The following is a 23,507-nucleotide window of genomic DNA, read 5'->3' on the forward strand; positions in this document are numbered from 1 at the left end:
ATGGGTGAAATCAATCCACTAAGGTTTAGTATTTTCTCTTACACAGTCTATTAAACTCACAGACGTGGTGATCAGCATGAGCTCTACAAACAGGCTTTGTTAAGCACCTCAAGGAGATAGGAAATTACAAGTAGCACATGATGCCACTTATAATAAGGCAATACCGATCAATAAGAATGGAGCTCTCAGTTTGAAATTATATGCCACTAGTCTGAAGAGCAGTTCTTAGAACTTGTACAATACCATGGATTTCTACAGATGGCTTTGCCAACTTCCAGACTGCACAATAGCCCGTTACATGGTATGCTAATGAGCAAATCCACAGGCAGCTGGCCACTGCTTTGATGTTCAACAAAAAAGATTATTTCCAACGTAATTCTATTAGCCTTTAGGCTGATTATTGTTTCCTGATTTGAACCAGTACCTAAAGGTTTATGAATGAGTGAAGATCTCACTTGAATAGTAATGTCTTAATCACAAACTATTTTGCCAGCTTATGTCATTTCAATAAGTATTCTCAGTCTAAGAGGAAAAAGTGAGAATCATTTTGCAGTGACCATGGCAAACTAAATGATACAATAAAGGCAATTACAGTTTACAGGGTTGTCAGCCAGTCAGCAGTTTTTTTTACCAGGACTAAGAAGATGAACTGGGTAATGATTGGAAAATGAAAGGAACAGCTCTACACACGAATGAGGGGACCGCTTTTTGGGTGCAGGGATGGGTCTACTGGTGAGTGATGAGTGATGGGCTCCATCATGGGCGCTAGCCTCCGTAGTATCCATGACATCTTCTCGGAGTGACGCCTCAGAATGGTGGCATCCGTCACGAAGGACCCCCGTCTCCCAGTTCTCATTGCTACCATCAGGGAGGAGGTACAGAAGCCTGAAGGCACACACGCAACGATTCAGGAACAGCTTCTTCCCCTCTGCCATCCGATTTCTGAATGAACCCATGGACTCTACTTCACTACGTTTTAAATTTCTATTTTTGCTCTACTTATTTAACTTAACTACTTAATATATATATATACTTAGCATTATTCCCATTTGTTCCTATTATTATGTACCACTGTTGCAAAGACAACAAATTGCACAACATGTGCTGGAGATATTAAAGGTGACTCTGACTCTGAGAAAGGGATGAGGGGATATGAGCAATGAGGGAGCTTGCTAGTGTAGGAATGAGTCTACCGGTGGCTCTCCTGCTATGCATGGGCATCATTCTTAGTTACTGGCTGGACAGCAGAACAGAACAGAGAACAGTGAACCAAGACCGCCAACACTAATCTGGGGAGCAGTTCTTCTGCAATGTGGTCAGGGAGGAGCCAAATTGACAGGTGCTGGTATTTCCAGTGTTTCTCCCATATTCTGGATGGGCTTGTACAATTTCCCTCTTGCTGCCATGTGTAGCCATTACGTGGCACTGAACAACACAAGGAGCACAGAGCAAGCAGATGATTTTTTTTTACATGATTCATTAAGCCAGCTGGTGAATGGAGATCTCTTTGTCAAGAAAAGCCTCAGGATTTAACATCTCACTGGTCAACTGGAAGCACCGTAATCACAATTAGACAAAATGTAGTCAGTGATTTATTAAGGAATCCTAATAATTAATTGTTTTCTCACTGCATGCCTCTAAATTAAATCACTCTCCTTTTTTGAAGCTTCATCAACTTTCACCACTTTTGAAGTTTTGATTATGTACACCTTCAGGGAATTCTGTGCCTCTAGATGTGTAAAAATGTAATACTTAATTTGCCTTCTACTCCAATTCTTTCTTCTGATATGCAAACTTCTCAAAACAATATTTATTTATTGAGAAGCGGCAGGTAATAAGCTCTTCCGGCCCTTCGAGCCATGCCGCCCACCAATCCCCCAATTTAATCCGAGCCTAATCACTGGACAATTTACAATGACAAATTAACCTATCACCCGGTAGGTCTTTGGGCTGTGGGAGGAAATCAGAGCACCCGGAGGAAACCCACGTGGTCACAGGGAGAACGTACAAACTCTTACAGGCAGCGGTGGGAATTGAAAGTTACTATTTAGTACAGTCTGATGCAGTAAGGGGTTGGAAACTTCACTGCGGTTGGAAACACATCTTTTTGACTCAGGCAAGGAGTGTTGCAAGATCCAAGCTAGTAATTGTTGGCAATTGGCCTTGAAGGTCATAATGGCTCTGAGAACAGGAGCTCTGTGAATTCTGCTGTCCAGCTGTTGTAATAGCCTCATATTAAAAGAAAGCTTAATATTCCACAAAGAGGTAAAGGTGTGTTGGAAGAAGGACTTTGGAATTATATACTATAATTCTACCCATCTAGAGGAGCTGAGGGTTCTGAAGGTGTGTACAATCAAGGCTTGGAAGATAGTGGAGTATGATGAAGCATTTTAAAAGCAGAGTCATCTTCAGTCAGTGACTTTACTTACAGGCATACAAGGAGAAAAGAAAGAATTTTCGTGATTCCTTAATAAACCATTCCTTACATTTTGTTCAATTCAAGTCATGGTGCTTTAGGAAGATTTCCAAAGCAGAGATTTGCTAGAACATTACCTGGACCTCATGGAGGGACCAGATGAAGTGAAGCTATTTTTTTCACAGTGCAAAAGTTAATGGAACATTTGGTGCAGAACATTGGAGGGTCAATAATAAAGAGCCTTAGTTCTGGGACAATATCATCCAAGGAGTGAAGAAGATATTTTAGTGCAGAACAGATTGTTATTATCTGGAATGTGTTGACTAAGAGTGGAAGCTGCAGAACAGAGCAACCTTTGAAAGAAAATCTGATATGTACCAGTAAAAGAAAGGATTGCCAAAGCAATAAGACAATAGATGGGCAGTGAGACAAGTTGGACAGTTCTTATACCAAGTCAGTGCAGGCACTTTGAAAATATATCACTTCATGATTTTTTGTATTCAATTTCATCTGCCATCTGTCATCACTCCAGCAGTGTATTTCAGTCATCCTCGGACCTACTCTCGACTTTCTTACTGTTTTATGCACAATTAATTTAGTTCCTTCAAGCTTTTCATTTTGACGGTGGGCCCTAACCATTAATATTGATGAGAAGACAATGACGTGATCCGCAGTCCCAGAAATACCTCCCTGCTGCCAGAAACCAGAACTGTTTATCACTCCTCTGCCTTCTGCAACCCCTCATTCACAGGGTCTCTTTCAATTCACAGACTTCACTTTTGCTGACTTCACGAAATGTCCGATTGAAGTTCATGCACACAAAAACTCTCACTAACCTCGTCAACCCTGTCCATTGATTCATCAAGTAACTCACTCAAGTTTGTCTGATGCAATTTGTGTCCAAAAAATCTCGGTTTCTTGTCAGTTATTAATACATGTTACTCCAAGTCACAATGAATTTACTTCCAGATGATGAGTACTAAAGCTTGACCCATTGTTACTTATAAATTAACTTTACCCTATTTGTCTATTTTTGGACACAAGTATAATATTTGCAAGATTACTCTAAACAAGAGTGAAACTCTGCAGTTAGAAACTTTGCCGTTTATCCTTCCCTTCATTAATCCAACCCAGACTAGCTAACTTTGCTTCTTGAAGGATTGCCCACCTTTTAAATTTTCTCTATTTATTGTTACCTTCCCAAAATTTCTTCTTTACTCTGACACACAGACAAAAAAAAAATAAACAGATGTGGGCCATCTGCTCCTCAAGCCTGCCAGACATCCAATATGATTGGGTCTGCTCCATTGCAGTTACATTAACCAGTGGTGTGGAAAATGTGGAATGCTGCTTCACAAAAAGCAGAATAAATCCAATAAAAGAGACACAATGGACTGTGTTTGCTGGAATCTGGAACAGCAAACAATCCGCTAGAAGAGTTCAGCGGAATGAGTGGCGTCTGTGAGAGGAAAGGATTTGTTGATAGTTTAGGTTGAAACCCTGCATCAGGACTCAATCCAGTTTGGCTAGCTGCCACCCAGTCAGCCCGCTCTTAGTCATCAGTGTAATGGAAGGAAACACCAGCAATGACACTTACTCACCAATAGTCAGCTTACTGATGCACAGGCTGGGTTTCTCCAAGGTCACAGAGCACCAGGTCTCACCACAGTCTTGCTCCCAGAAGAGATTAATTCCAGGCATAAGGTGAGAAAAACCGCTCTTGACCTAAAGGCAACATCTGACTTTATGTGCATCAGAACATTCTGATGACTGGGCATTAAGGGGGAAATATTCTAAGGGTTGGAGTCATCTCTCACACAAAGGATGCTGGAGATAAATCATCCCAGCCCCAGGACATCTCTGTAAGAGATCCTCTGTGGTCCGATGTACAATCAGAGGTTTCGCAAATGCTCTTCCTTTCATTACCAGGCCAGAAGTGGGGTGTCTGTTGGTGCTCAATCCCATTCACAATTCTGCAGTGAGTGAAGCAGCCCGTGTCAGTGTGCAGCATGACCTAGAAACACTCAGGCATGGCCTGAAAGTTCAAAGTGATTAATCAAAGTACAGTACACATATGTCACCATATACAACCCTGGGGTTCACCTTCTTGTGGCATTCATAGAAAATACAAGAAACACAATAGAACCAGTGAAAGACTGCACCCATGAGGATGGACAAGTGTGCAAATACAAAAGATACAAGCTGACCCGCTCCACCTCTGAATCCCACTCCCGCCACCCCCAATGAAGACTGGCTCATGGACCTTCAGTTTCCTCTTCCTGAAGTCAATAATAATCTCCCTGGTCATCATCCTGACATTGATTGAGAAGCTGTCGTGGCAGTACTCAGCCAGATTGCTAATCTCCCCCCTATATGCTCATTCAACACCACTTTTGACCAATCGGCCAGGCGACAATGACAATCTTCAACAGTAAGGGTCTTACTATCATTCCTGAAAACTATTGGATATGGAGAGGATGTTTCGGTTAGTGGGAGAGACTAGGATTAGCGGGCACAGCAGCACAATACAAGGAATTCCCTTTAGAATAGGGATGAGCAGGAATTTCTTTAGCCAGAGGGTGGTGAATCTGTGGAATTCATTGCCACAGATGGATGTGGAGGCCAAGTCATTTGTAATATTTAAAGTGGAGTTTGATAGGTTCTTTATTAGTAATGGTGTCAAATGTAATGGGGAGAAGGTAGAAGAATGGGGTTCAGAAGGATAATAAATCAGCCATGATGGAATCACAGGGCAGAGTTCATGGGCCAAATGTCTTAATGTCTCATTATGAGAGTAGGTGGAGCAGATAGTCACATCTCCGAAACGTAACTCTGTTTCTTTCTCTACAGAACTCTGAAAGCATCCAACATTTTCTGTTTTATTTCAAAAGCCTTCATTAGTTTCTCCAAGTCCCTTGTAACAAAGAACAACTTGAGTATTTCTCTCTGCTTGAGTGGGTTGACTTCGGAGACTTTTCTGTCCATTTTGAGAGCACACAATGAAAATTGGTTCAGCTAAATGAACTAAAGTGGAGTGACGTCACGTTCATTGGGTGCATTCAAATTCATAAACTGGTGCTTCAAAGAAGATAACTTAATTTAGTTTTAACTCTCATCCAACATTATTTATTATTCATGTAAAGCTGCATGGTTATTTCAAGCTTCCCTTCGGCTAATCTACAGCCATCACCTAATTTGAATCTTGAGTATGGTTATGCACCAATGCCGCCCACAGCAGGGTCTTAATTGAGATTAACCTTGTACAACCAATGCAGCGTTGCAATCAAAACACCCTAGAAACTGACACATAGAATTTCAGAAAGACTACAGAGTAGGAGCAGGTATTCAATAAAACCAGTCTGAGCTGCATATTCCTATCCTTCTCTCAAGGAACATCATCCCATCCTCCTATGTAATCTACAGTATATTCAGTTGTTGACATGCCCTCTGCTTTGACACTGACTTTCATTATGCAGATCTGTGCATAAGAGGCTCGAAGCTTAATTGCATTATGCTCTTTGCTTCTGCAAAGGACTTCTGAATTGAAACACATTCATTAAAGTTTCTAGTCATAATACATTGCGCCAGAAATCCAGCTGGACACTTCCAGCTCTGATTCATTACTGTGCTCTGATATAGTTTCTGCACAGGTCCACATCATTCCCTGTTCAGTGGTCTTTCAGGAACTAGGTCTGAGTTGTCCTGTGAGCAAACGTTGTTTGTCACTCTGGGAACATTTAGGTCTTCCTATTGCAACAATAGAGGCAAATCCTGTTGGCTAAGTCCCTGAGCTATTTTGCAATACTCGGGTCACAGCTTGCCAACATCAGCCCTCCACAGTACACCGTACTGTGAGCTTCCATATCTATACTGTTGCTATCTCTACAATTGCTGCCCCTTCACCCAACAATACCTTCCAGTTCAGGCAACAGTCTTTCAATTTGCTGCCTTTCTCCAAAAGTCATCAGAGTACCTCATGTCCCAAAGACTCCCTGATCCCACTGTTGGCAAATAGAAAATCTGCAGATGATGGAAATCTGAAACAAAACCAAACATGGCAGAAACATGAAGTACAACAGATCAGGCTGCACTGGTGCAGAGAGGAACCGAGTTACCATTTCAGATCAATGAGGGCAATATTGATCTGAAAGTCTAATCTCTTTCTCTCCAGATGCTGCTTGACCTGATAAACTGAAATGATAGCGCTGTTTCTTTATGTAAAGATGCTGTCTGACTTGCTGAGTATTTCTGACTTTTGCTGTTTTGATTATTAGCTCAACACAGCATTGTGGGCCAAAGGCCCTGTTCCTTTACTGAACTGTTCTATGTTCTATGATCCACCTGCCAGTGCTGAGCTCCCTCCAGTACCTGTATCTCCACCACCATCCCGTTGTGGATTCTCAGGCTCCCTCATCACTCCTTCCACCATGACCATCCATCTGGGCTGGTGACTGGTGCTATGACTGAGACTTACTCAGGCCCCCCCTTCAGGAATAACTGAAGTTTGCAGTTAGGCCAGTGAGGTGCCCTTAACACCATCATAGGAAACATCCTCTCTATATCCACTACACTATTGAGGTCTTTCAACATTCGATAGGTTTCAGTGAGATCACCCCTCATTCTTTTGAATTCCAGTGAGTTCAGGCCCAGAGCCGTCAGATGCTCATCATATGATAAGCCTTTCAATCCTGGAATCATTTTTGTGAATCTCCTTTGAACCCTTTGCAATGCCACCACAGATTTTCTTAGAAAAGGGGACAAAAACTGCTCACGATATTCCAAGTGAGGCCTCACCAGTGTCTTACAAAGCCTCATCATTACAGCCTTGCTTTTATATCCTAATTCTCTTGAAATCTACCTTCCGCACCACCAACTCAACCTGCAAATTAACCAGTAGTGAATCCTGCACGGTGACTCCCAGGCCCTTAGAAAATAGTCTATGCTTTTATTCTTCCACCAAAGTGCCTGACCATACAGTTCCAAACACTGTATTCCATCTGCCTGTTCTTTACCCATTCTCCTCGTCTGTCTCAGTCCTTCTGCAGACTCCCTGCTTCCTCAAAACTACCTGCCTCTCCACCTATCTTCGTATCATAGAAACATAGAAAACATATAGCACAATACAGGCCCTTCGGCCCACAATGCTGTGCCGAACATGTCCTTACCTTAGAAATTACCTAGGGTTACCCATAGCCCTCTATTTTTCTGAGCTCCATGTACCTGTCCAGGAGTCTCTTAAAAGACCCTATCGTATCTGCCTCCACCACAGTTGCCGGCAGCCCATTCCACGCATTCACCACTCTCTGTGTAAAATACTTATCCTCTCTGTGTTCCAAGCACCTTAAAACTGTGCCCTCTTGTGCTAGTCATTCCAGCCCTGGGAAAAAACCTCTGACTATCCACACGATTAATGCCTCTCATCATCTTATACACCTCTGTCAGGTCACCTCTCATCCTCCATCACTCCGACGAAAACAGGCCGAGTTCACTCAACCTATTCTCATAAGGCATGCTCCCCAATCCAGGCAACATCCTTGTAAATCTCCTCTGCACCCTTTCTATAGTTTTCACATTCCTTCCTATAGTGAGGTGACTGGAACTGAGCACAGTACTCCAAGTGGGGTCTTACCAGGGACCTATATAGCTGCAACATTACCTCTCGGCTCCTAATCTCAATCCCACGATTGATGAAGGCCAATGCACCGTATCATCTGCAAACATGGCCACAAAGCCATCAATTCTGTCATCCAAATCATATATCTCTACCCCCATCTTCCAGATCCATCAGACATTGAAACCACTTTATTTTAACTTGCTTGTTCTACCCCGTCATAATCCTAATCTCCCTGTCCCGATCTATGCCATGCTGACCCCTGTCCTACCAAAGAGACCCTTAGAAATTTCAGAGCAATGCATGCAGTACTGAGCATACTTGCATTCATCACTGCAGCACCGTGCTACCAGCTGCCTGCACTAGAGGTTCAGCATCAAACTGAGAATCTATTGTTTTCACTTAAACTCGGACGAAACTGATAAAATTAAAGTGACAAATCACTTGTAATAGTAATTTTGTATTAGAGCATATTTAGTTTATGTTCCACTTTGTGTGCATCTTACTGCAGAGCCAAGGCCACTCAGGATCACTGGCCTATTGGTGTTTGGGATTTGCACAAGGGTCCTCCCACCCCATCCTACATCTTATTAATTCTTTAATTCTTTCCCCCTTTAATGTTGGTAAATATATAAACAAACATTGCAGCCACATCAGACTCTCCACCTCAGACCAGGCTTGAAGTCCCAGCTAGGTTTGTATGACAGTGAAATTCAGAGTAGCGTGTCTGGTCTGAGTTAATTCACAGACGACCTCGACTCCATCAATTCATCATTTAACGTGGCGTAATTTCAACTCTATGACAAGATATTTGGAATAAGTTACCATGTAGTGTAAGCTGTTGAATATCACATTGTTGGGGGTGATTGTCATAATGCGAGGAGCTTCACCACCTCAAGGGAAACTCACAACTGTAACATTCCAGGAGATTAACGCGCTTTCAGGCACAAACTTTGAACACATTAATCTCAGCAGTCTGCAGTGCAGTTCCTTCCTGTTACTCTTCTCCAAGCAAATCCTTACCAGTAACAACTTTACATTTATCCTCCACAACACATCTCAACCCAGATCTGAATCAGACAGGAGCCAAATCACTGATTGTGCTTGACTGAAAACTTCTGCCTCCAGTGGCCAACCTGCTCTTGGTAAGGGCTGCTCCCCATCTACGTTCCGCTCACTTGAGTAAGTGTGCAGAGTATAGATGGTGAGGACAGCTTATCTGATGGTGGTGCAGTTTGTAGCTTGTTTTGCTTTCTGGTAAGACGGTGGCGCACTCGAACGCAGCGGCCTCTCCGGGTCCAATCAAAGGTATTCCTGTCTCGCTTAGACGTCTCTTTTATGATTGCAAGGCACCGCTGAATATTAAGAACTTCAAGCAATACAGGTCGACCCCATCAGCAAATTGCTCAATAGCAGAGGAGCTGGACTTGGCGCGGATTGTGTTGTTGCCTGTTACAGAAAAGTGTTGGAGTTGATGCGTGAAGGTAGTGTCCAAGCCAACAGCCAGTGGTTGCCTTGGACATTTTTCTCGTGGTCACAAGACCCTGCTGAATATTGGTAACATAGAATGCTGCAAGCCCCACTTACTGGTTTATTGGAAAGAACGATGGTGGGGGAGCTGCGTGGCCTCAGTTACAGCACGGACTAGGCCTCATGCCGCAGGGTCGCCCGTTGTGGCCGCCCCAGGAGAGGAGACGCCAGAGGCCTGTGGTGCATCATCCATGCTGGGCTGGGGGCTTGCCCTTCCCATCAGTGCTGCTGCCAGTGTTTGCTCGGTGGAAAACAAGTTGGACTGCATTTGCCTGCGGACCGCCATCAACATGTTCTTGCCAAAAACATCCATGCACCATCAATCTACAGGATGTGACACACAGGGACTTATTTTTTTTGTGTGACTGTATGTTTACTGCTATCTTATACATGCTCTATGTGCCTTGCATTGTGTAGGACTGTTGGTACTGTGCTTTACACCCGAGCCCTGGAGAACACTGTTTTGTTTGGCTGTATTCATGGTTGATAGACAATTAAACTTGAACTTGAACTTAAATCCAGAGTCCATTGCCGGACAAACAAATACCAAGTTAACATCGAACCACAATAACAAAGAATGTTGTCCTTATGAACCACTGATGCCTCTCACTCCTCGTCCAACATCCTGAGCTCAACTCGTCACATTCAATGTGACATCCCTCATCCTTGCCTGTGCCCAAACCTCAAACTTAACCTGATACTCACTCCAAGTTCACTTCATTCAGAAACCAACAGGCAGGAAATCCGGCTGGAAGCAACACCTCTGTCCCTAATAAGTGGAGAAGAATGAGGGTGGTTAATAGCTAAATGGTGACGACAAGGGTTCAGAACACCCGAGCCTCTTTGCATCTCTGCTCCAGACAGAGTTCGACAGATGTACAGAAAAGAAGTCCAATTCACATCTTTCACCCATCTACCATAATCCTATCAGGCTTCAATCCATTTAGGCCTTGCCTATTCAAGTGCCTGTTCTAAATGCCTCTAAAGTGTTGAAATAATATCTAGTTCCACCACTTCCACTGGCAGTGGGTTCCAGATATCAACCATGTTCTAGTAGCATATCTTTCCCCTCACAACCTCTTTAAAACTCCTTCCCTCATCTAAAATTTATGCCCTCCTGTTTTGATAACCTGTTCAGAAGAAAAGGATTCCGACAATCTACCCTATCTGTGACTCTTATTACTTTATGTACCTCTGAAGGGTTACCACTTGGGCTCTTGGTTAGTCACACACAACACTCATACTCACACCCACACCCACACATGCATTTCCATGCACACTCACACCTACAAACATCCACATATACACACATTCACACCCACACACTCACTCACAGACCCACTGTCAGATCCACTCACACCCACATTCTTACATTCCCACCCACACTTACACACACGTGCACATTTACACTCGCACACCCACACTCATGCTCAATCAACATTCACACCCACACACACACATGCACATCCCACTCATAATCACACTTGCCCCCAAACTTACATCTACATCCATAATCACACACAGAACCAGACTCACACACACACACACACACACACACACACACTTACACGCAGACTCATATCCAGACTCATGCCAACACACCGAATCACACTCACTCACAACAATGCTCACATTCACACACACCCCACACTTACACATCTACACCCACATGCACATCCACACCCACACTCATGCTCAGACTTAAACCCACCCTCACTCTCACTTCCACACTCACATTTGCATCCACATCTACACCCACATACCACACTCACACTTACACACACCACACCCACATTCACACTCGCTCTTACACACACCACACTCACATTCACACTCACACCAAACTCACATTCACGCTCAGTCTTACACATACCACACACACTTTCACACTCACACCTACACGCACCACACTCACATTCATACTCAAACTAACACATACCACAGACCACTCTCAGACACCATACACCCACACACACATTCACACCAAACACACACATTAACCCTCACACTCACACTCACACACGGCACACTCACACTCACAGCCCACACTCACACACAACACACACATCACACTCATATTTAAACTCATACCCACGCACTACACTCACAGTTTTACACATCGCACACTCACATTCACACCACACCCAGCCACCACACTCACCACACCCGCACAAACATTCACACAGACACACTCACATACCTACACACACATTCATAGTCACACTCACAAACTCATGCACCAACATAAACACCCTCACACCCAGACTCACACCCATATCCCAACTTAGAACTACACTCACATATATCATAACCATGCATGTACACCCTCACTCACACGCTCAGAGTTTCCTACACAAATATTCACACACACACACACACACACACACACACACACACACACATTCACACTCACATACCTACATGTAAATTCACACTCACAGTCACAACCAAACTCATACACAGACACAAACACCCTCACACCCACACCCATACCAACACACACCCACAATCACGCCCATACCCCAATTTAGAACCACACTCACCCTCACCCACAGTCAGGCCCAAACTCACATCTCCAACCATTCGTACTCACAGCCAGACCCACACCGAACCCACTAAGACCCTCACCCACACTCACATCCCCATTCATAGACCCATACCTACAGCCTGACCCTCACCGAACCCATTCAGACCCTCACCCACACTCATATCCCCATTCATAGACCCATACCTACAGTCAGACCCACACCCAATCCACTCAGACCCTCACCCACAATCACATCTCTACTTACACCCACACTTATGCTCACAAACATGCACACATTCACACCCACTCTAACACACACCCTTCCCCACTCATATGCACACTCACACCCAACCATACCTCCACTCACACCTACTAAAAGAAAGTCGTATTAGTAAATAGAAGCAGAGAAATGAATGAGATCAGAAATGGATAAATGCCCAAGCCCTGAGAACTTGCACCCCAAGGTTTTGAGAGAGGTGGAGATGGAGATAATGGATGCACTGGGTGTCATCTTTCAAAACTCCATAGACACTTGGCCAGGCTCCATAAAGTGGAAATAAATATAACTGCTTTATTAAGAAAGGGTTGTGTGGGTCGGGGTGTGGTGGTGGTGGATAGACAGAAATCAGGAAAGTGCACTGCATGAATAAAAGGGAAATACTGGATTCTATTATAAGGAATTGTCAGGCAGGTATTTAAACAAAAACAATAGGATTTGGCAGAGTCTACATGGATTTATGAGAAGTATATCATGCATGAGTAATTTACTATAGCTCTTTGAAACTGTAACTAATAGGACAGGTAGGAAAATTAATGGATGTGACGCTTTAGTACTTTCTGAAACCCTTTGATAAGCTGCAATTACAGCTGAAGGTAATTTAAATGTCTTACCAGCATGGTTGAATTGACAACATTATTGAATAACTTTGCTTAAATCGCTGGATGTTGTGTACTTGGATTTTCAGAAGTCCTTTGCTAAAATGCCACACATGAAGCTGCTTAACAAGTTAGGAGCCCATGGTATTACATAAAAGATACTAGCATGGATAGGGCATTGGCTGATTGGCAGGAGACAAAGAAAGGGAATAAAGGGAGCCTTTCCTGGTTCGCTACTGGTGACTAGTGTTCCACAGGGGTTTGGGTTGCGACTGCTTCTTTTTACATTATATGTCAATGATTTGGATGATAGAATTGCTGCCTATTGTGGCCAGATTTGCTGATGATACAAAGTTAGTTGCAGGGGAAGGTGATGTTAAGGAAACAGGGAGGCTACAGAAGAACTTAGACAGGTCAAAAAGTGGCAGATGGAATACAATGTGGGGAAGTGTATGGTCATGCAATTTTGTAGAAGAAGTAAAAGTATAAACTATTTTTAAATAGACGAAAATTCAAAAATCTGAGTTGCCAGTGGACTTGGGTGTCCTTGTGCAGGATTCCCTAAAGGTTAATATTCTGTTTGGGTTTGGTGAGGAAGGAAAATGCAATGTTATCATTCATTTCAAGGGGACTAGAATATAAAAGCAAGGATGTAATGTTGAGACTTTATAAAGCACTGGTGAGACATCACTTGGACTATTGTGAGCAGTTTTGGGCTCCTTATTTAAGAAAGGATATGTTGAGATTGGTAAGGATTCAAAAGAGGTACACAAAAATGATTCTAGGATTGGAAGGCTTATCATATGAGTAGCGTTTGATGGCTCTGGCCCCATACTCCCTGGAATTTAGAAGAATGGGGGGGAATCTCATCGAAACATATCGAATGATGAAAGGCCTCAATAGAGTGGATGTGGAGAGGGTATTTCCTATGATGGGGGTGTCTAGGACCAGAGGACACAGACTCAGAATAGAAGGACAGCCATTTAAAATGGAGATGAGGAGGAATTTCTTTAGTCAGGGAGTGGTGAATCTATGGAATTCGTTGCCACACACAGGCAACTGTGGAGGCCAAGCCATTGGGAATATTTAAGGCAGAGGTTGATAGATTCTTCATCAGTCAGGACATGATGGGATATGGAGAGAAGGCAGGAGACCGGGGCTGAGAGGAAAAATGGATCAGCCATTATGAAACAGCCCAAGTGGCCTAATTCTGCTCTTATACCTTATGGTCCTATTCATATGACATGCTGGCATCTCATCTCTGATTGCAATTCAAAAGTTCTTGCAATACAATTAAGATTTGATGTAATGGTGTAGACTAAAGGCTAATTATTTGTCAGCAAGTCTAGAATAGGAATAAATAGTTCAGTTTAGGATGCTATGATTAGTGGAATGCATGGATCAATCTGGAAACAATGAATTGGATGCAGGGATCAAGTATAATTTATCCAAATCTTATTTTATTTATTCAAATTTGGATGGAAATGTAAGTTGCAAGAAGATTACAGCAGGGAATGTGACAGGTAAAATGAATTGCAAAGAGCATGTCAGGTCAGATATGATGTGGAAACTGTGGGGTATCACACTTTGGTTAAAAAAAAGAAACAAAGAGTTATTTTTAAATGGTGAGAAATTTGAAAAGTTATTGGTGTTCAGAGAATCTGGGTGTCCCGTCCATGTATCAATGAATATTAGTGTCCATTGACTCCACTTTACCCCCTTGGTTCAGTCCCCTCCCACATACATCCACAAAACTTCACATGCTCTTGGTCTTTTCAACAACTTTTCATTCCCTAGCCCTGATAGCCACACTTTCACCAGGCGTGCCCAATTCCTATACAGTTCTCTCCCTTATCAAGAAGGCTTTAAAGCTCTTCACTTCTTTTAGACAACAGATCTCAGCAGTTCCCCTCCACCATCTGGCAACAATTTCTCTTTCAGCTCCTCCAGCTTTCTCTAAACCCAAGGAGTAGCTATGGGAACCCACATGGGCTCCAGCTATGCCTGCCTTTTTGCTGGCTAGGTGAAACAGTCCATGTTCCATGCTTTCGCTAGTTATGCTCACCAACTCTTTCTGCACTGTATTGCATTGGTGCTGCTTCCTGCACCCATGCTGAGCTCTCCAATTTATCTTTCGTCAGTTCCTCTGTCTCTCTGCTGCATCTGTCCCCGTGATGAAGCTTTCATTTTCAGAGATATCCTCCTTCTTCAAAGAAGAGAATTTCCCTTCCCCCACCATTGATACTGCCCTCACCCACATCTCCTCCTTTTCCTGGACGTCGCCCTCATCTGATCTTCCCTTTGCCTGAACAGGGATAGAATTCTTCTTGTCTTTACCGATCACATCCAGCATATCATTTTCCACAACATCTGCCATCTGCAACAGGATCCAACCACCGAACATGACGCTAAACCACCACCCACCCCCAAAACTCACCACTTTCCACAGGGTGATTGCTCTCTCTCTGATTCCCCTGTTCATTCATCCGTCCCCTCTGATCTCTCTCCTGGCACTTAATGCTGCAGGTGGAAGAAGTGCTAACCGGTTGCTTTGCCTCTCCCTAACTTTCATTCAAAGCCCCAAACAGTCCTTCCAGGTGAAGCAACACCTGACCTGTGAGTCTGTCGGGATCACCTACTGCATGCAATCCACACACTGCAGCCTCCTCTACATTAGTGAAACACGCCACAGATTGGGGAAACACTTTGTCAAGCACCTTTGCTCCATCTGCAAAAAGCAGTATATCCCAGTGACCAACCATTTTAATTCCAGTCCCCATTCCTGTTTCAACACATCAGTCATGGCCTTCCTACTGCCACAATAAGGCCAAAGTCATTTTGAGGCAGTAATACCCCATATTCCATCTAGATAGCTCTTATCTGATGGTATGAACATTGATTTCACTAATTTACAGTAATTTCTCCCCCCAAATCCCCCTGCTTTCTTCTTCCATTCCCCATCCTGCCTCCCCTCTTATCTCTTCTCTTCTCCCCACCCAACTATCACCTCCCTCTAGGCTCCCTCCTCCTCCTTTCCTCCCATGGTCCTTTCTGCTCCTCTGTCAGATTCCTTCTTCTTCATCTATTTGCCTTTTCCATCTATCACCTTCCAGTTTCTGACTTCATCCCAACCCCCCCATGCCCCCCCATCCTCAGCTTCACCAGTCACCTTCTAGCTTGTGCTCCTCCCCCTCCCCACCTTCTTATTCTTGCCTCTTCCCTCCTTCCTTTCCAGTCCTAATGAAGGGCCTTGGCCCATAACCTCAACTCTTTATTCCTTTCTATAGATGTTGGCTGATCTGCTGAGTTCCTCCTGCAGTTTGTGAGTTGTTTTAATTTTAAGTTTCTAGACAAATAATCCAATCCCAGACAATGTTGAGGAAGCACTGCCATTGGAGTACAACATGACAGAGAAGATGAGCAGACAGCACACACCAGTTTCCGGTAAAGGAAGAAGGAGGAAGGATCTCTCAATAGGAGATTAGAAACATGCAATGCTGAGTCCCAAAGGAAAGTGTAGAGTGCATCTATACTTCTGAAGAAACACACCACCCATTGAGTGAATGCAACTATTACCCAGTTGAGTTGGAGTGCTTGCTGCCAAACTGAAGTTAAACAAAGGTATTGGGGCAGGGTTGAAGTAGAGTAAGAGAGGCAAAGAAATTGAGAGGATAATGCTTAACCCATTGGAATTGATAATGGGTTGAAAGGAAGTAGGACAGGAGGACGAGGGTTGGGTGCAAGGAGATCAACACCTTTGGAGATTCATGTCTTGTTCTGTTCTTGGCTCTCATTTCTGAAACTATCATCCAAATATTTTAAACATCATCGATTCCATGAGGGTAAGGTGATGAGCAGCTATGACTATCCCATTGTAGTCAATTATCACTGCCTATTGAACCACTTTGTCCTGTAAGGGTGTGGAAGGGGTGTCACTGAGCGCCATGTAATGTTTGGGTGGCCTGTTTATCATGGTTAATTAGCCAGCATCATGTGAAAGCTGTGAAATGTGAGCCTGACAGAAGTATAAAGATCCTCATGTTGTAGTGGAATATGGCAAGGGTCATGACTGATGTAGGTTATTGACTTATGGGTGGCAAGGGTGCAGAGAAAGAGAAATTAATTCTTTTCAACCAGGATAGCATCTTACCTTTAGGCATGCAAATGATCTTTAACATCCAAATTCTGAGTTGAGGTCAGTGGCAGGCTTTATTCTTATAGTAAAGCACTAAGGTCGTCACTCCACACCCATTCATAGGTTACTGTTTTAAATGAGCCTTCCCCCAAAAGAATGAATATTGCCAATTTAAAAGCAATGCATTGACTTTCTCGCTGACTGTATCATTCATGATCCTTGCATAAAGCCAACAAGACCTGAGACTTGCCAGCCCACAGCTCCAGTTGTTGTTTGGGTGCCACTACCCTAGAGATTGTAATCTCACTAAATTCAATCCCTCATTCCTTCTAATTCCCAGCTTTCCATAATTTACATCCAAATACACATTGTCATCTGAAGCAGGACAGGGCAGGTCCAGTGTATGTTTATTTCCAAACCAAGGGGAAATAATTGATTTTATACGAGCAAGTTGTTATTCTCTGCTTTCCAGAAGCAATTACTGTTTGATCAGCCTTTGTTTCTCTAATTACAGAGTGGCCTTTGCCTATCTTCATTCCCAAGTCCCACCCTAATAAACTTCAGCACTCATTCTAGTCACTTCACTCTGCATGATATTAAGCAGCAACATTTGTAGACTAAGAGAGGCTCACATATCTCAGGAATGAGTCTATTTTTTAAGATCAAAATTCCAACAGTCACCATGGCCAGGTACTGGCCTTGTCTGGTCACTATCCAGCAAGGACCATCTCCCAATGGAAAAAACTGTGACTTTCAACATTTAATTGTAGGGACAATAGTTCCTAACTCTACATTTTCAACAATTTTGATTTCCATTAGTCCATAAATTACCTGCACTTTGAATCTATCTTTGCTCTTTCACTGCTGCCACCTAGCCGCACCCTTAAAATATTCATTTGAGTGAGGTTCATGAAGAAAGCACTCTACATTTGAACTACCTCAGTATGAAAGCACCTTAACAATCTGGCCCTGTCATTATGTCTCCTGCTTCAGAATATCACCACCAGTAGAAGTAGTTTCTCTGTATCTACCCCGTCAACTTTCTTGATTATAAAACTATTCAATTAAATCACACCTCTGCCTTCTGACTCAAATGAACCTGGCTTGATAGTTTGTCCCTTTAAACTCGACTGTGACATGGTAAGCACCTCCAGGAACATTATTTTCTTAACGCCATAGTGACAGAGAGCATGGATATAGGTCCTTCAGTCTATCTTCTCCATACCATCCAGGATTCCGGGATGTCTGTCTGAGCTAATCCAGCACTCATTCCCCAATAATTTATAAATTTGAGAAGCAGCACTGCTTGGAAAAAATGTTAGCAATTATATTTACATCAGTATTGGCACATACAAAAGTCATCTAGAAGGTGTGTATTCTTCCACAAAAGAACTCCCATTTTCTGAACCATCAACTCCAGTACACTATCAGAAATGCTGGTCTGGAGTCTGCGGGAATCCTTGCTGGTTCTTAGGAGGGAAACAGCAATACTCAGGAATCTCAGAAACCATTCAGAATTGAGCTGTGAACTGGCTTTGAACACAACATCCACCTCTTCCATTATAGTCACAATGTGGCCGCCTACAGTAGTAACCCATGTGTCACTGTAGGTGATAGCATTTCCATTTATCACATCCATAGAGAAAAATAACTGCAAAAATATCACCCTATCTCTCCCACCGAGGTTCCTATCATCTTGAATTGGATGGGTGTCCATGTTCCCCCTATCTCTCCCTCTGAGGTTCCCATCATCCCAAATTGGACAGATGTCCATTTTCCTTTATTGCTGTCATGAACTTATTGCTGTTGGTTCAGGTGTGGGGGACAAAATGGCCAACTCCTTCTTTGGTTCCTTATGATTTTAAGTTTAAGTTTATAGTCACATCATTTCAAGCATTTATTGAAAGGATTTGCAATGTCCTTATTGGTGACAAATGTGACAGTATCCTGGATTAACACTGATTCTGTCTCACACCAATTGTCATGCAACCACATCTCCTTCCATGACCCATTGTTCAAATTAAGAACTAAAGTCAGGGTATGATTTGGTGGATATTGGGATGCAGGGGTCAGGGAAGGGAAAACTGCCATTAATTCATTTCTAACTACAAACATTCCAGTCATGAGTATTATATTTGGACACTGATTTACTTGGTATTAGTTTGAAACAATATCTTAACTGTCAACTTGAAAAGATTGAATGTAACGTTCCTTCCCTCGGACCTATTTCTCTTGGTTCCAACCATCGTTTAGATTTTTATTCTGACAAAGAATTTATCACTAAGATTCACTCTCTAAACAAAAGGCAGATGAACCTACACCCCTCTTGGATCCAGTGGAATCCAGATTTCTGACGCTAGGAATATTTAGCTGTCCACCAACCGCCCAGGTGTGAACCAGTGACGAGCCCCCGCGTGGCGCAGTTACCGAGATGTCTTAACGTGCGCTACCGGCCTCCATTCCCGGTTCAACGGTAGTTACGTTGTAATTAGAATATATTTTACTTTGCTTTTGACATGCACTGACTGTAAATATCACATGTCTCCCCGTTGACTACAATTCTATTGTTGATATTTGATCACCGACCATCTCTAGAAAAATTTGCAGTGATTGGTCATTGACTTAGATGAATTACTAAGGAATTTAAGTGCCCATTGACCAAACAAGGGGTTTCGATTGGCAGGTTAGGACGTTTTACACACACCAACCTTTCCCAGTTGCCTGGAGCTCGCCACAGTCAATTCCTAACCCACCTGCCGACTTGGAACTCCGGGGGAATACGATGGGATCGGATAAAGAGCACGGCGACAGAAAGTGATGCAAATACCTCTCTGTGTTTACGTTGCCAGTCCTTACTGTCTGCCGTGCCTTGGCGCTTGCTCTGGCCCGTCTCGCCTCCGCAGCCCATCGCCCGACAGTCTCGGGGCGAGTTGGAAATGCTGGCGATTTTGGACTCCGTCGCGCTGTTTTCTTCTGTCAGGGACTTGGAAGATCTCCGTACAAACAAGTTTTTTCTTAGGGCTTTGACGCGGAGGCTGTCGGTGTTGCTGTCCGGAGATACTTTCTCTGCCGCCGGTTCCTGAATCTTCTGGTCCAGGTGGTTGAGTTTGGCCAGGACCTGGGAAATCTCGTCCCGAACCCCGGAAAGGGTCTCCAGCTTCTTCTCGATCTCGCCTACCCTTAGCACCAGCTTGCACACGCTGGTCTTGAGCTCCTCATCAGCTGACTGGCACGGACGATGCCCCTGGACGGTGTCACTTTGTGGACCTCCTCCCTTGGCCGGAGTCTTCTCGGGACTACCCCCGTCTGTCTTGGGGAGACGGGACAGAGATCCGTTGCTGTTGTAACAAGACTGTAGGAGACCCGTCGAGCCGCTGACACTCATGTCATCCAGAAATCTGAAAATATCGCTGATGTCGTCGCTCAGAGCCTCCGAGTCCTCGTCCGACTGCCGGACACCCGCCTTCTCCCCGGGCTTAGGACGGGCACAGCGTCCGATCGCCTGCCCCCTGGCCCGGCTAACTTGCTCCGTCTGAGTGCCCACACTAGCCGTTTGCTCCAAGCTCGGTGTCTTGCAACCCTTCTCCTTCAGCTTCCTAGGGTTGGAGGAGCCGGCGGGCTCGGCGGCCGCCGGCGGGAAATGGACGCTATCGTCCGCCTGCTGGAAGTAGGTCTGAGCCCTGTCCATGGTGCTGATGGCTTCGGCCGCGGCGGCCGCCTGCCGCTGGCGCGCCTCGGCCATCAGTTCCTCCTTGGTACTGGCCTGGTACTGGTGACCCATGCCAGGGCGCTTCCCGCTACCAAAATATTTCTGCCCGTCCTCTGCCTGCTCGGTGTTGAGGCTCCAGCTCTTCAGGAGCCAGGAAGCCGGCTTGCTCTGTTTGGACAGGTTCTGGGGCTCCTGAGATATGGTGCTTGGGCCAAAGTAAGTGCTCCCCTGTAGGTCGTCCAAACTCTCATGCTTGACGTATCTTTTCTCGTGATTACTGGTAGGGATGGTGTCACAGTACGGATTACTGTATGGCACCTCAAAACTGTTGCTGAAAAAAGTTGAGAACCTCGACGAGGTGTTTGGGATGTGCGGATCCTGGTCCTCGTCTTCCGACTCTTTGTCCATCGAGACCAACTTGCTGACACAAGGAAGCATGTCCTGAAGCTCGCTGTTGAATACTGACGTGGCCTCGGCACACGGGCTGATGGCGAATGCTTCGTCGCTGGAATCAAAAGTCCCATTCCTGTCGGCCTTCCTGCTGGGGGAGTCTTGGTCAGAGTTAGACTCCTGACCCGGATCCATGGGGAAATATGTGGACTGCATAACGCAGTCTGAGGGGTCGATCCCATTAAAAGTCGGAGAAGCCTGCAATCTGTCCAAGGACGTGGTCCTGCCGTTATTTTCCAGTGTTGCCTCATTCCTCACCCCGAGGAAAAAATTGGGGTCGGAAGTGCAGATGAAGCGTTGGCAATCTTTGCAGTCGGACGCCGGGGAGCTGCTGGGACGCCTGGAAGCGGCGTGTTCTCTGCTAGCCGGGTCGTGGTTGCAAGCATAGCCGGGAGAGCGGATCCGACTGATCTCGGTGTCTGATCGACACGACTCAAAGGATTCGTTCTTCCTCACCTTCTGCTGGTGCCGGTGAGGGAGCCTCTCCTTCGCCACCCCGCCGTTCATCTGAATCAGGTTAAACATGGTCACGATGTCGGCGGCGATCATGATCTTCTTGGACTGTGTGTTGTCCACACTGCAGCGCAGTTTCTCCTTGAAGAGAGTGGCTGGGAAATTGGGGTCCAGGCAAGCGGTGTAAAACAGGAGGCTCCTCAGCTTCGCCAGGTGAGTTAAATCGAAGCGGGCACACAGCAGTTTGCAGAGGTCCTGGTAGGAGACCGTGCCGCGGTTCGCGTCCAGTTCTTCCAGTATCCGCACCAGAAACAGAGAGTATTCCGGGGACCCTTCCATTTTCCTCGTCCGCGATCTACAGAATGAAAAAAAAATTGATTTCCACCCTTCCTCCAATGAATTACACATCGTGTTACTTCGGATTATAACTCGCTCAGATGCTTTTACTAATGCACACATTCTGAAACAATAAATGCTCCCTTGGTGACTCGGTGTCTAAACGGTCTCTCCCCTCTCGAATTAAAGAGCTCAGAATTGTGCATACCTTACTGATTCACTATACAAACACTGTTATACACCCGATTGATATACTGCACAAATTCTATGCATTAATGCATGCATTGCACTTGCTCTGTGAAGATTCTTTACATCCTCTGTCCATATCATGCAGTTACCCCGAACGCACCCTGCACACACCCGGACATACCATGCACATACCATATATTTACCCCAGCGCACTGTGCACGAAGCCGGCAAATGCCCAGTTCTTGCCCTGTACATACCGTGTGCAGTCTCCGTAGCTGCCTGCAATCCTGCTTCACAATTCATTCGCAACCAATAATGATCAATAACTCCTAGGAAAAGAGCCAGCCAGTCTACTCTCCTCGTCTCGTCCCCTTCATATCCAGACGCTGAAACACAACGCGATGTCCTTCGATGAAAACGCCGAGCAGCGCCGAAACCCCCTGACCGGTCAGTGGCATGTTTGGCGGAGGGAGCGGCCACAGGCAGGGGGAGTGGATGGTGCCGAAAGAATCGGAATCACATTGTTTCTCTCCGGCATTACGTCATTGACAGTCAATCCAATGGATTGGCTTCAGGGAGCGAGAAGGGAGCTGGGCTCAGCTCCGGGCTGCGGGGAGCAGGACACTTCAAACTTACTCTTCGAAACCCAGCCGCTGAACCACAACACAACCACGGCATCAACAAAACATCCCGTCAAAGAGAGAGGGGCTGGTGCCGACACTGCTCGGGATACCACAGATTTCAGATTATCCACCGCACTTGTGTGGGGAATGGGTCCGGAAAGTATGCACAGAGGGATCTTCCTCAGGGAGTAAAGCCTGAGCGAGACGGGTGGACGTTGTTCAGGGCACCGGGAGAACGACCCGGTATGAAGGTTGAACTGGGATGGGGAGATGTTCCGCCTTTCAGTTCCACCTCTGCTGGTCCGTAATATCCCCCGCACCAGCTTTGACCCCAGAATCCACACTTCCTTTCGTTGGCCAAACAATACTTTGGAAATGATTACCTGAAGTTCGCCTTGCTGGGAGGCGGTTCCTTTTCGTCTCACCCGGGAAGAAACGCTTTCAGTCATAAGACCATAAGACCATAGGATATAGGAGCAGAATTAGGCCATTCGGCCCATCGAGTCTGCTCCTCCATTTCATCAAGGCTGATCCAATTTTCCTCTCAGTTCCAATCTTCTGCCTTCATGCCCTGACCAATCAAAAATCTATTAACCTCTGCCTTAAATATACGCAAAGACTTGCCCTACGCAGCTGCCTATGGCAAAGAATT

At 44.9% G+C, this 23,507-nt stretch overlaps 1 protein-coding gene across 2 annotated transcripts in view; it reads right to left on the minus strand.

The window, feature by feature from the left end:
* Positions 1-22,691, minus strand: part of minar1 (membrane integral NOTCH2 associated receptor 1) — a 41,286-nt gene extending 18,595 nt beyond the window's left edge. Inside the window, exons 1-2 of one of the 2 annotated variants that reach the window (XM_063065783.1) lie at positions 22,490-22,691; positions 19,923-22,062 (exon numbers count right to left, since the gene is read on the minus strand). In XM_063065783.1, the coding sequence (XP_062921853.1) occupies positions 19,923-22,046 (2,124 nt within the window). In that variant the 5' untranslated portion in view covers positions 22,047-22,062; positions 22,490-22,691. The other variant, XM_063065785.1, reaches the window with a different exon arrangement.
* Between the last annotated feature and the right edge of the window lie 816 nt (positions 22,692-23,507).

The sequence above is a fragment of the Mobula hypostoma genome, chromosome 13, assembly GCF_963921235.1.
Source record: "Mobula hypostoma chromosome 13, sMobHyp1.1, whole genome shotgun sequence".
Lineage (NCBI taxonomy): Eukaryota > Metazoa > Chordata > Chondrichthyes > Myliobatiformes > Myliobatidae > Mobula > Mobula hypostoma.